A 14,511-nucleotide genomic window follows, 5' to 3' on the forward strand; every position below is an offset into this window, starting at 1 on the left:
CATACCCAAGTGCTTCACTTAGCCCTAGTAACTTCTCACATTAGCTGCTCTGGACAATGAAGCTGCTGCTATTTTAACAGCAGCTGTGAGCTTACGGGTCTCTCAACACATCCAGCTTCAGAAATCCAGAGGAAAAAGAAAATCTCATCAGTTTCCAGCAGCCTGAAGGCTGGAAGTTTCCCCTCTTTCTTGTGTCCTGCCTTCCCAGCCATGTGGTCCAGCCAGCACAAAGTGCCACAGGAACAAGGACCTGCCTGAAGACTCTTCTGTTGGTCAACTCTTCTCCTGGGAACTGCAGAGGCCCTCAGGTCAAAATCATCACAGGACAATGTTTGACTCTTATTGCCTTTCTCAATCAGGAACATGGGGTGCTCTTCAGGCTTTTCAGTATCTTTGTTTTCCTCCTTTCCTCCACGGCATACTAAGGGGATTTCCAGCACTCATGCAATTCACCCAGGCCTCTCCTTGTTGGTAAATGCCCAGGACAGCTTGGGAAGACCAACACAGTTTTGTTTCCTCATGAAACAAGAAGTTGTAGCAGTAGGCCCTCATAACAGTCACAACATCAGAATAGAAACAGGCAAAGAAGCAGAAATCAAGTCCCCTAGTCTGTGAGCACACATCCTTCCTGCACAAAAATGATGGGAAAATCATCACAGGGGCCAGAGTGCCCCCTTGAGCTAGTCCGAGGGTGGAGAAGGCTGCAGGAACAGACAACTTCAGGCCCAAGGATATGGGTGCACCAACAAGAGCACGAGATCCCACATGAGGTCCTGCTGACCCAATGCACTACCTCCAGCAACATCCAAGAGCACAGCCACTTTTTTTTTCTAGCAGTTTGTCCAGGTTTGGGCCAAGATAGAGTGAATTTTCTTTCTAGTAGCTGTGTTTTGGATTTAGTACCAGAAGAACGTTGGCTTCCCATGATCTACCAGGTGCACAAAAAACTGAGAGGGAGCATAGCCAGGACAGTTGATTGAAGCTGGCCAAGAGGATGTTCCATACCATATGATGTCATATTTGGTATATAAACTGGAGTTGGCTGGGAGGGAAATACTGCTGCTCAGGAAGGTATGGACTATTGGTGTTACAGGCAGCGAGCAAATGAATTGTGCACGTTTGTTTTGTATATTCTGTTATTATTATTATAATTATTATTATCATTTTCTCTTTGTTTGCTGTCCTATTAAACTGTTTTTATCTCAACCTATGAGTTTTTTTCTTTTCCCTTTCCAATTCTCTCCCCAGTCCCACTTGGCAGCAATGGGTGAACAAGCAGCTGTGCGATCCTAGCTGATGGCTGGGGTTAAACCATGACACAGTTGAAAAGCAAGTTCATGTCAACACTAAGTTTTTTAAAGGATAAAAAATAATAAATGCACACTAAAAGTTGTGCAACTTTAGGCTATTTTGGGTCATGCTAGATTTGCCACACTCTCTTTGGTCTACACACGCTTCTTCCACTTGCACATGGAGGACACACTCAGCATATTTTAATCAGCAAATACTGACAGAACATGCACATTTTATCACAGAAGGATCTCCAATTCATGCAACACATTTCAAGAAAGACAACTGCTAGAAGCTTAGCAACAAAGGCATTAAATGTCAAACAGGTCTGGAAGACTTTTGCAGCTCTGAAGCAGAACAGCACCAGAGATACCTTTGGGATGCTGGTGTAAGAACACAGCATACTATGAATGTATAGCAGATAGTCTGGCTTGTGCAAAGAAGGACCTTAGTGGAGCTGAATGAAGATCTTGGTGGCTGACCACGAAAAACTAACCCCCAGGCTTATGTTGAGCCTGACTCCCTCAGCTGCGCTTTACACTATGTAACACCTTGACTGTTGCAACTACATATCCAGAAATGAAACCACATTGACATTCCGGGCAGCTTCAATCTTCACCTTTCTAACCCTGGGCTATTTTTTTGTTCATACCTAGGCTTTGACTGGAGTTGTGAAACAGGTGGCCCAGCCTTGCAATTGCTAGCAGTTATGTACCTTGTTTTGCCCTGGGTAGGACCCGTGTTTGGATTCCAGCACTGCTAATCCTGTTTTACAAAAACAACTGGGGAGGAGGGCATAGAAGCATCTCAAGTGAGAAACCTGCAGACTGCAAACAGGTTGGAAAGAGGGAGCAAGATCAAGGCAAACCCTTGGGGGACACGCAGCTTTGTGAGTCAATGAAATGGCCCCTGACCATCACTCCTTTTTGCCACATGTACTGCATGTGGGAAAAGATCCTGTGAACTGCCAAAGGCAAGGTACCATGCAATGACTACAGCACAGCCAGGTACAACCCCTCTGGCAGGTTACATATTCCATCCTCAGGCCTCAGATTTACTTAGCATGAAGGAAAAGTATCCCACAATAAGCAGCTGCCCTGAAGTTTCTAAGGGCCCTTATCCTCATTGGTAATATCATGGCCTTTTCCATCACCCCCTGATCCCCATGTACTAGGCACACACCAGACCTTTCAGCTAGATCCCAGGTTCACAGCCTATACCAGCCACAGCCAACCTGCAAGTCATTTTCTTTCTCATCTATCTTGGAGTGACTTTTATAGTCAGAAACAATTTAAACCATCTATCACAGCAGTACTAAGGCTCTGCCTCTCTGTCCAATTGATGCTGGCTATGCTTATGAGCAGAGCTAACCAGATTTCATTAATCCAGGACCCCATGGTGGTCAAATGAGTTAAGTGACACTGATTCCACATGCTGCCAAGCTCTCGTCACCTAACTGTGGCCCAAATTTTCTCTAAGGGAATTAAAAATGCTTTGTGTCAAGACAAAGGTTCCCCACTACCTGAGTGGTATCATACTCCTGCTTCAGTCCAATCAGTGCATATGTTTTAGGACAACAGACTGTCTTCTTTTGGCAAAACTCTCTAGCTCCTTTATTCTGAATCAAGCACAGCATATCATCCACATCATGTGTGGATCAGGCAGAACCCAGAAGTCAAGCTGGAAGAGGTCTGGGTGACAACCTCAGCAGCTCATGGAAACAGCTGCATCCCACTTACCCAAATACCTGATCAAAGCCTGCCTCAGCAGTTAGAGGCAGATACACACATTTATCCTGGTGCAGGACATTTACTGACAGGTATACCATGTTTTAACAGCTGAAACATCACAGCAGCGATTACTCTCACAGAACAACAAATATGTTGCAATGCTGGTCTGATTTCTTCCACGGGCCACTCTCTCAGTGACAATACAAGGCACAGCAGCTTGGCACCCCTTCGTCTTCCCTGTATGACCTACTAAGCCCTCACTTTGTAGGTGGTGGCAGAGATCTAGCTATGCTCCTGTCTACTGCAGTACGCCACGACCTGCTGCGTTGTCTGCTGCGGGGATCAGACCCACTGCTTGGCAGAAGCGAGGAGCAAGGAAGACATCATTACCTCCTACTGTCTGAGCACTATTTGAAGAGACAGGAAATCACAAACAGCTGCGAGCCAATGAATCACACAGGCATTTGTTAGTTGCTACTTTAAAAGACCCCAGAACATAAAAATTAGGTACATTAAAAAAACTAGATCCTCAACCTGTTTCAGTCCACAATCTCCTCTGAAGTTGTTGAGCTGCTGATCTGCAGCAGCCGAGACTGATGTGGTACTTTATGGGAAGTTGTTAAACCAAGTAATCGTGGTAGATCTTTGCATTTTCAGTGAGCCTTCACCACATCACACCACTGCTGAGGGGATAAATCAGGATCATATCACAAGCAGCCTGTTTTCTAACTACTGTCACTGAGGACTGGGGACAGTGCCCTTCACTGGCTGTCTCTGGAGAAAGGTCTCAGTCTGAAGGGAGACACAAGTGTTCTCTGAACTGCAAGTGCTGGTGAAAACAGCATTAAAGATTCAGGGTCCAGCCCCTCTCAACTGATCAGCTAGCATCTTTACTTACATTTAATTCACATGAACCAACCCCCACTTGCCAGCTAAACAGATAATTTTATTCCTTCAGCATTTATTTGCAGGGCAGCTGCTGGGCAAGACTGCAAGTGCCTTTTGTCAATTCAGATTCACCACTTGTTTAAAACTCTTTTCAAACTACAAAAGGACAAGAGGGATGCTAAGTTTGAGGGCTACAGAACTTGATTTGCCATGTGTTCAAGCCAGAAAAAGCATAACAGCATCCAACAGGATACTGAGAACAAGGGTCTTCTCAGCAGTTGTTTGAGCAGTGAGCAGTGGCATTTGGGTCCTCTCAGATATTTTGCCTGCAAAATCTGGATCTGCTAATCTTGGCTTAGATCTCAGACTATTTTTAGAAGCTTGAATAAAAAGCAGTCATGCAGTGGAGTGTTTTTTACTTCTCATTTTAGACATTAAATCATTAGCTCAAATGTAATCACTGTTGAGCTGTTCAAGGTAAACTTGTATTTCAGTCATTACAGCACCACATTCCACCTTTGCTCTGACATCTCACCAGACTCAGCCCAAGAGCTGGTGTCTTTTAAGTTGAATGCAAAAGGTCTGCACCCCCTACTCACCCATCTTTGGAGAGGTGATGCCGGAAGAAGTCATTGGCTGCCAGTTTGATAGCCTTTTCTGGTGTCACTAGAGTCAGGTTCACTGCAGCCCCTGGACAAGGAAAAGAGGAAAAGGACATTGCAGAATAAGAATAAAGGAACTGTTAACTGGATCTTTCAGGAATGTGTTATAACTCCTGCTCAAAACCAAGGACTGATGAAGAAGAGCTCCCAGTGCAAAAAAGGGGTTTAGAAACATGAAACACAACTGGAAATTAATAGGATTTCTTCCTCCCAACATATTGGGATTTTTAAAACATCCCCTGATGTGTTTCTACACCATTTGCAATGTTTTTTGCAATTTCTTTAGCTTCACTACTACCTCCCACCATGCATACATACATCTTCTTCTCTTACCCAAGGATGCACCGCTATGAATCCAGAAGGATGCAGATCAGACCCTCAAGATAGAAGTACAAGTTGGATTAATAACCAGTCCCAACTCCTTTGCAAATATTATGTGATGCTGAGAAGCTAAAGTTCCCTGCCCACCTTCTTGCTAGTACCCCTTCAAAGACCTGGAGGCTGGCTGAAATCAACTGGCTCATCTGCACAGAACTCAGCCAGCTCTAGGCTAACCCTGGGAGTTAATTGGCCTCACTTGTGTATCACCACTGGATGTCACTCTCAGAACGGCCACCGCTGAAGCGTCTTTTTGTCCACCACAAGCTACAGGACACAGAAATTCCCCTCTGAGCACCGTGGCAAGGCTTGCTAGGGGACCTGGGGTGTAAACAAGCCTTGACTGCCCCACCACCTGCTGGATTGCCCTTTTGTCAGGAGCAAATAGCAAATCGTTGTATTGTGCCTGCGACAGGGAAAGGTCTGAGTGGCCCAGCTGGCTGCTGTGGGCCACGGACACCAGCATTAGTGCAATACAGCAGCCTGGAGGCAGCTTTCAAGCTGTCCTGGGGGAAATGGAGTGAGGGGAGGGCCAGTCCCTTCTGAGTATATTGGGTTTGCACCATTAATGCTCTAGAATACTCTCTTCCCTTTAAATCTTATAGCTCAGAAAGTCCTCCAGCAGATGACTGCAAGCTTTTTCTGCCTGCACTGAAGCCTACTGAGCCCAGGCCCTCCAGACGAGCTTCACTTGAGACTTGCTAACAGCTCGCAAGGACAACACAAACACTAGGGTATACCTTTTGCATTTATGCTTGCTGTAGAGATTAAACAATTTGGCCCAAAGCTCAATTTTCCAAAGAGAAGCAGGCATAAAAGCCTGCACTCATGCTACGCTCTGAAGATGTGGCAGGGTTAATTTTCAGGTTTGAACACAAGTTGACAGGATCTGTAAGGGCTCAACACAGCTAAAGAGAGGCAACTCAATCTTCTGTTCCTCAGGATGGACTCCAATCCCTCCAAAAATTATTAAAGAATTCTTAAATTAGACACAGAAAGACATAGGTTTAGGGGGACTTTCCTCAGATTAGGAAGCAAAGTCATAACTAGGACTTCTAGGACCAAGACACAGGAATCCTTGGCTCCACATCCTCTGCTCAGAGGACACATGTCCATTATGTGGGAAATCACAGCAAGAAAACAGACAGCCTTTGCTGGGCAGGGCTGGGCAGCCCAACACGTTTTCCCCCCTTCCAACTGCCATGTTCAGATTTTGCAGAAAATACAGAGTAATGCTGAACTGCAAGCAGCAAACTAAGCCAATGCATTCATTCCACACTGGCCATGACATCCAACAAATGCCATCATCTTTTACAGAAGCCAAATTAACTAGACAGGCAGAAGGGCAGCCTTCTCATACTCTTGGGTTTTTGCAAACTTCTAAGTGTACCAGTAATTGCTCTTCTCCAGTTTGATGTGCTTCCTACACATCATGTCTCCCTGCCATGGCTCTTGCATGTGATGAGAAGTCACAGGGACATGAATCTCCTTCTCCATCTCTACTGTTTAATGTCAATCATATCAGGATCTACAAAGCAAATCCACACAGCCTTATTTTTTAGTGAAGTGGCTACCCATGAAGTGTTGTCTTGAATGCCAAGTTGAAAACAGCTTAAACCCCACTCCTAACAGCTGGAAAGTAAAACACTTGCACATTACTGACATACAGCATGAATAACCATTTACTTGGAAAAACAAGTAGAAAAAGAAAAAATAAACCTGCTACTCTAATGCCAGTGCAAAGAATATATTGAAAGAAAGAAAACAAACTCCAAACCATCAAGTAAGAAAGGTGTGCTGACCTCCTCCAGGAACCAAGACGCTTTCACAGCAATTCCTCCTTCAACTGCCAATAAAGTAAAGGGTAAAACCACAAAATATACAGAAAAAAGGTAACTAACCTGGGTTTTCTCCTACATCTTTGATATTTTCAGTAAAGCTGCTTAGCAGAGAAGGTATAATCCCTGTCCTCAATAATCTGTAACAGCCTCAATCCAATGGAGCAGGAGAAATCAGATACTTCAACTGCTGGCTGTTTGCTTTCCACAGAGTTTTCTACTTTTTTACAAAATCTTCAATTCTAGCTATGCCAATATTCTACGCCAATGACTCTGTTTCCTAGATTAACCCTAACATTGGCCTACAGATAATGCTACGTGTACCAGAAGCAATGACAGACAAACAGAATGCAAAAATAAATTGCAACCATTAAAAACAGAATTCTGAAAATAAGTACAGAAGCACTATAAAGAACAAAATTGAGCAGAGGCAAAACCAGTTGTTTGCCAACTGAACTTGTAAGCAACCTCTTGTCACTGAGCCTTGGGTTTTGTTATTAAAACACACTTATTACAGAAGGCCTTATACATCACCAGCATGTAGGACATAACAGGAGGACTGAGTCACCCCCAGTGCAGCACTGCTGCATATGGGAGGTATTACCAGCAGAGCCCAGGGAATACTACCACACTACTGCAGCTAAACTGCAGCTACCATCCAAACATCATCAACAGCAAAGGGCATTTCTCCAGTCTGATCTAAGCCTTTGGCTCCCACCAGCTTGGCCAAACGGCTGGTCTGTAAACAGCATTGGAACTTCCCAGTACACATGCTGCGATCTACAGGTGGCTTCTGGATAGACTGTAGCAGGGAGCAGTGAGAGCACCTTTCCAAGGTCCCCTTCCACTGGTGTCCACATGCTCCAGGAGCCTACAGGTACCATGGATTCATTTACTTGACATCATGTCTGAAGGTAGCACACCATCATCCCTTGAGCATAGACAGGGCTAGACAGCACCACAGAGCTTTGAGGCACTGCTGCTACCTAGATCTTACAGAAAAAAAAACATGAGAAAATAACCTCCTGTTCTTCCTCCCCCAAACAAACCCAAGAATCCCTGTAACTTTTGGGGAAGGACTCCAGAAAAATGTTGGGATTGCCTTATACATCACACAATTCACTACGGGCTACTCATACAGAACAAGGACTGCCCATGTGCACCCCTTTAAGAGATGATTTGTAGAAATGCACCCTACAAGTTCAAGCCTCTCTCCTGTCTGCACTGAGGAGCTATGATTCACACATTAAGGAAACCTGAAGTCACACAGTAGGAATGGCTGCACCCAAGCAGAACCTTTCTGTTCTCCGACAGAAGCAAAGTGCCCTGCAGGGATGATTGATGTGATTCTGGCTCCTCCATGGGGCACAGCAGCTGCCACTTTAGCATATTAACATATAATCCTCCAAATTTCACCTTAAAGGCTGAAAATAAAAAGCTTGTGAGTCATACAGCAGCTTCTGCTGGGGAACTGGGACAGATGGAGGGAGCAGGAACCAATCCCACCATCTGATTACCATCTTCCCCTGTCTGCAAGGCTGAGCCATCTCTTTACCTTCTTCCCAGAAAAGTACTCACGTTCTTCACGAATCTTGTGATGTACTTTACCTGCTCATCCTTTCCCTGAGGGGGAGGGCCTGCTAGTGTCAGCTCACAGAACTGAGGCACAGAAACCAGGACTTGGAGGACTCACTTTTGCACCCTAGCCATGCTGAAATATCTCCAAATTTCTGGAAGGAGCTGAAGCTATTCACAAAAGCCCTCTCCAAACCCAGCTTCTCATTTAATAGTCAGAGGTGACAAGTAAATTCAAGCCACTATCAGTTCCCTGAACAGAGCGGGTAGAAAGTTAGCGGGACATGGACCAAGCTGACTAAACTCACTATGGCTGGGAAAAGCAAGAACTATGCAAAACCCTCTACACCCTTTGAGATTTCTGCTTCAGAGTGAAAAGTGGCATGGAGATACACACCCTCCCTACCACCCTAAGCCTCACAGCACTGAGCTGTCTCTCCCAAAAGCCCTGACAGGTCCTAGAGTCTTCCCTGTAAGTTTCCAGGAGCAGCTCCTTCCTTTTGCTCCCCAACAATCAGCCTGCCACTGCATAGTTACAGACAAAGCTAATGCAGGCTCCATTCCCGGCTAGGCACACAGAAGCAGCCAGCTCTTGGGAAAAATCAAGGGGAAACACATCACTGCTAGCATTGAAGATGGAGCTTGCCAGGGTTCTCAGGGTTATTTGTCCTGTTGCCTGCTCCCTTTCCCGGGAGCTGGCGCAAAGCAGCCAATCCATCCACAGCATCCACCGCACTCCCCCAGAACGCCCACCAGCAAGTTGGGCAAGAGACACTGCCTCAACAGACAGTGCCTGCTCCCATGACGGCTGGCTGCAGCCTCTGTGTTTCCTTAGAGGGTACAGAAGAAGCAGCAAGAGATGCTACTGCTGCCAACAGCAAGGTGCCACCATCTCCGGACTCATGCTTGAAAAAACAAAAGAGCAAGGGTTCACTTAAAGCAGTACTTTAATCAGGCTTTATCAGTGAATGAGTGCCACAAAGAATGCTGTCTGAATGCCTCATATAAAAACTGCATATTCAGGCAGTTGAATACCAGTATATAAAATGAATTGGAGTTCACTGTCCACTAAGCCAGTCGGACTGTCCTGAAAGCCAGGAAGGCATTCCACATTTTCTTCTGCTAGGAGTTAAGTCAGAATTTGGTCTGCTGTTCCTCTCTCCTCAAAATCTTTAAAAACTTTCAAGGATTTTGTGTTTAAACTAGAAAAGGTACAGTGACAACTGAGGAAGTCACTGCTGCAACAGACAGCCTAAGCCACAGAGCCAGGGGATTTCTAGCAGGTTAGCATGTAACAGCCAAACAGCTGAACCTTCACCTCTGACTGTCTTACCATCCCAAGGGAGTTTCTTCTGGGGGCAGGTTATTTTTTTTTAATTGCATCTTGTCTTAATACTTGAACTCTGGTAAGTTTCAGAGACAGCTAGTTTTGGAGACAAGCTACCATTTAGATGGGACAGCAGGCCTGACCACGTTGGTGATGGGCTTTGACATAAATTCAATCATCAACCCCAAAGTAAGACACTTCAAGAGGTTTTCTACTGCCCCCCTGATGAAAGTTACCATGCCCAAGCTGGGAAATACACACATAAAGTCCTGAAACAAAGTTCAGCAGCTTCACTTAAACTCCTAGTAAAGATGAACTTCAGTAAATGGTGAGGTTTAACACCAAAACAGCCACAGGGATGATTCACGCCCTCAATGGTGGAGAGCTGAGCAGACATCTGATGTGCAGGAATTTATTTTCAGAAACAGCTGCACCTTTTAACTTCTTAAGATATTGCTAGGTTATCCATTTATAAGCCAGAGAACATGGGCTTTTCCTCCCACTTACGCACCAGTGCTTCCAGTGCAAAAGCTGTGTCGTGCTTGACTCAGCTTTACTTACCTCTGTACATGCCAAAGTAGCCTTCCGACCGAATTGTTTTAATGAGGCAGTCAGACCTGCAAACACAGAGAGATAAGCCACAAAAGCTCAAAGGTGAGTCAGATCAGAAAAAAACAAATCAAATCTTTTGCAGTGGTTTTCATTTACAATCTGTCAGCAAAATCCTGAGCTGAGAAGGGAACTGCGCCAGCCACTGAATGTGCCATTGTTCAGGACTGAGTCCAATTTCAGCCCCTAATTCACAGGGGCTTTGAAACCCCCAGCTCACCCCGCATATGCTGTCTGCTTTCTGGAAACACAAAAGGGAGAAGTGTCACTGCAAGGGTTGTTTATCCAGGCTCCCCTGTGGCAAATGTACATGAGATGCTCTAACAAGCAGATCCCCAGGTACATGTTTTTAAATCCAGATCTGGAAGGGAAATAAGCGGGGTCAAAATCCCCAGTACTGACTTGTTTGACTTATTGCATGAAATTTGACACAAGGCATACAAACACTAGATGACATGAACAATCAGTCATCTGTGACCTCCCACACAGGTTAAAGCACACACTTTTAACACATCGGGTCCCACAGCAGACAGGGAGCACTCAGGCTCCTGCCCTGGGGAGAGCATGGCAGGGAGCCGCAAAGGTCCACTCCAAGCAGAAATCTGTTGCCTCCTTTGTTTCAACTACGTTTACTGCAAATGGGAAAACTGTACAGAGTGCCAGAATGGCTTAAAGCCTTTGAAAGGCACAGACACACACCTAACAAATCCAGATGTGCAGTTCAGGAAGGCAGTGCACAGATCCCCTGGCAGTTTCCCACTTTGGACCACAGCTGCCCGAAGCCTGGGCACTGGGGTCTTTGGGAAGGGACTGGCACTTCCATGGCCATAGGGGGAGAGAGGTGCACATGCATGCATGTGTACGTAACTAAGGAACAAAAGGCCCTTAGTAATAAGGGAAGTGTAACTGATGAAAACAAGAACATATTTCTAAGAGATTTGGCAACACAAGGAGTAAACTTCGTCTCCACTCTGTAGTAGTGCTGAGGTAAGAGAGAAGGAAATGCAGAGTTTCCTCAAGGGCTTTATGGCCCGACCTGGGACAAGACTGCTCTAGGCTACCTCGCGTTATTTGTGAGGAGCCCATCTTGCATTGCTGCCAGTCAAGGCAATGAGTTTCTCCTCTCTGCTGGGACTCCCCACATCCTTTGGGACCCCCTCTCTCACACACCTCACCTCAGCTCCTGCAGCTTGCACACGCCCATTTCCTTGGGAGCAGTGCCCCCAACACATTTGCAAGTCCCAGAAATCTTGGGCATTTTTCTCCTATCCCACCGCAATGCTGGAGACAAGGCGTTTTCCCCAAGCCAGTGGCACTGCTTTGAACAAGATGCAGCAGAGAGGGGAGCGGGAAGAGTTTCTCCCCACCATGCTCATGCAGCCCGGCTGCCTCACCATAAGGCTTGCACATCACTCCCAGCCCCTCAAGCTGCAGCAGAGTGAGATGGAGCCAGAGCCAGGTCCAGCTCCTTTCTCATCCTGGAAAAAGGGAGCCAACAGCCAACTAAAACAATACATAACATACCTGGGGCAGGACATCCCCAAAGCCCAGATCTCTCTAGTATAGCTTGGTTCAAGATTGTTCCCTGGCTTTTCTGGGGACTGCCCAGTTCCTAGAAATGCTGAACTCACCTGAAAGAGGTAACAAAGTGGAAGGATTCCCTGCCAAAAACCCCAGGGGATGCTGCTCATGTGGGTGGTACTCACATGCTGGTGTACATTCGCTGGCCATTCTGCTGGTTTTGCAGGCGAGTTTTTGCCAGGTCGATGGGAAATACACAGGTGACTCCAATCAGCCCAGCTATCCCTCCATTGATCAGCTTGGCAGGTAAACTGTAAGGCAATGAGATGAAGAGAAACAGATGTCTTAGCACTGGGATAACGTCAGAGGACAGAAAGAGGAAAGAATGGACCTGTTTTGCAGAAACTGAGTTAACACATCACTGTGCAACAAGGCTGTTCCCCACAGCATGAAGGCAGCTCTGCCTCAAGGCAAAACTTTGCCCTTGCTGCACATACTAGGGAGGAGGGGAAAGCAGCTCATAGAATCAAGACAAACTGCTGATGAGTGGAGCCAAACAGCTAAGCCACACGTCACTAACAGCAAGAAAAAACCCTGTTCGCCAGGACCCAAACATTTCTGTTGTCCCTAGAGGAGAGCAGACAGAGTGCTGGACTCTGTCCGTCTACAACGTGGACAGACTTCATTTAGGGCCTGATGGCATCCAAGCCAACAGGTTGACTGGCAAATGCTTTTCAGCACCGCAATCAGATATGAATCTAATGAGAGGTTCGTGACACGTCAGCTGCTACCATCATGTGGGAACAAGCCCAGCAGAAGCGTCCAGCTGGCAGACAAGGAACAGATGGCTGCAGCTCCAGGAAACTCTTTCCAGACCCACCGCCTGGGGCAAGGGGAACACACACAAACCAATAGCCCAGCGAAACCACTGGTCTGGCAGCCTGCAGGACCACAGATTAAGAGACGTGAGCTCATGCCTCTCAGAGAAATAAAAACCTAGCTGGCAGCACGTGCTTCCGAAGTGTGGGGCTTTTTCTGCTCACCCTTGTGCTCCACACGGGGAATTTCGGCAGGTGGTAATGAGTGAAAGCCAGATGAACTAAATATGAGTTCCCTGCAAATTCAATTATGATAAATGTCCAGCACTTATATGCTCAATAAACCACTACACACAGAGAAAAAGGAAGCCTGTTTGAGTCAGCTCCCTCCAATATCGCCCAGAATATGGCTCTCTGAATCACAGAATCACAGACTGTTAGGAATTGGAAGGGACCTCAAGAGATCATCTAGTCCAATCCCCCTGCTGGAGCAGGAACACCCAGATGAGGCTACACAGGAACGTGTCCAGGCGGGTTTTGAATGTCTCCAGAGAAGGAGACTCCACAACCCCCCTGGGCAGCCTGTTCCAGTGTTCTGATACCATTACTGAGAAGTTTCTTTTCAAATGTAAGTGGAACCTCTTGTGTTCCAATGTGAACCCACTACCCCTTGTCCTACCACTGTTTGTCACTGAGAAGAGCCTGGCTCCATCCTCATGACACTCACCCTTTGTATATTTGTAAACACTAATAAGGTCACCCCTCAGTCTCCTCTTCTCCAAGCTAAAGAGACCCAGCTCCCTCAGCCTTTCCTCATAAGGGAGATGCTCCACTCCCTTAATCATCTTTGTTATCCTGCGCTGGACCCTCTCCAGCAGTTCCCTGTCCTTCTTGAACTGAAGGGCCCAGAACTGGACACAATATTCAAGATGTGGTCTCACCAGGGCAGAGTAGAGGGGAAGGAGAACCTCTCTCGACCTACTAACCACCCCCCCCACACCCCAGGATGCCATTGGCCTTCCTGGCCACAAGGGCACAGTGCTGGCTCATGGTCATCCTGCTGTCCACCAGGATCCCCAGGTCCCTTTCCCCTACGCTGCACTCTAATAGGTCATTCCCCAATTTATAATGGAAGCTGGGGTTGCTCCTACCCAGATATAAGACTCTACACTTGCCCTTGTTATATTTCATTAAATTTTTCCACGCCCAACTCTCCAGCTTGTCCAGGTCACGCTGGATGGCAGCACAGCCTTCTGGCGTGTCAGCCACTCCTCCCAGCTTGGTGTCATCAGCAAACTTGCTGACAGTACACTCAATTCCCTCGTCCAAATCACTGATTAATATATTGAATAATACCGGTCCCAGTACTGACCCTTGAGGCACTCCACTAGATACAGGTCTCCAACTGGACTCTGCCCCATTGACCACAACTCTCTGGCTTCTTCCCTTCAGCCAGTTCACAGTCCACCTCACTACCCAGTCATCCAGACTGCACTCCCTCAGTTTAGCTGTAAGGATGCTGTGGGAGACTGTGTCAAATGCTTTACTGAAGCCAAGGTAGACCACATCCACTGCTTTGCCATCATCCATCCACCTCGTTATGTCCTCATAAAAGTCAATGAGTTTGGTCAAGCACGACTTCCCCTTGGTGAAGCCATGCTGACTGCCCCTAATGACCCTCTTATCCTTGATATGCCTTGAGATGGCACCAAGGATAAGTTGTTCCATCACCTTTCCAGGGCTGGAGGTGAGGCTGACCGGTCTATAATTACCCAGGTCCTCCTTCTTGCCCTTTTTGAAGACTGGAGTGACATTTGCTTTTCTTCAGTCCTCAGGCACCTCTCCCGTTTCCCAAGACTTGGCAAAGATGATGGA

The 14,511-nt window shown here is 46.6% G+C and overlaps 1 protein-coding gene across 7 annotated transcripts in view; it reads right to left on the reverse strand.

Moving 5' to 3' along the window:
* The window catches only part of SLC25A22 (solute carrier family 25 member 22), a 55,774-nt gene that overhangs the window by 16,423 nt on the left and 24,840 nt on the right, over positions 1 to 14,511 (reverse strand). For all 7 annotated transcript variants that reach the window (XM_082058964.1, XM_082058966.1, XM_082058970.1 and 4 more), the window contains 3 exons: positions 12,004 to 12,129; positions 10,250 to 10,305; positions 4,508 to 4,598 (listed from right to left, as the gene is read on the reverse strand). In XM_082058964.1, coding sequence (XP_081915090.1) covers positions 4,508 to 4,598; positions 10,250 to 10,305; positions 12,004 to 12,129 — 273 coding nt within the window. The remainder of the gene's footprint in view (positions 1 to 4,507; positions 4,599 to 10,249; positions 10,306 to 12,003; positions 12,130 to 14,511) is intronic.

Source organism: Streptopelia decaocto (genome assembly GCF_964273445.1).
Source record: "Streptopelia decaocto genome assembly, chromosome: 7".
NCBI classification, from domain to species: domain Eukaryota; kingdom Metazoa; phylum Chordata; class Aves; order Columbiformes; family Columbidae; genus Streptopelia; species Streptopelia decaocto.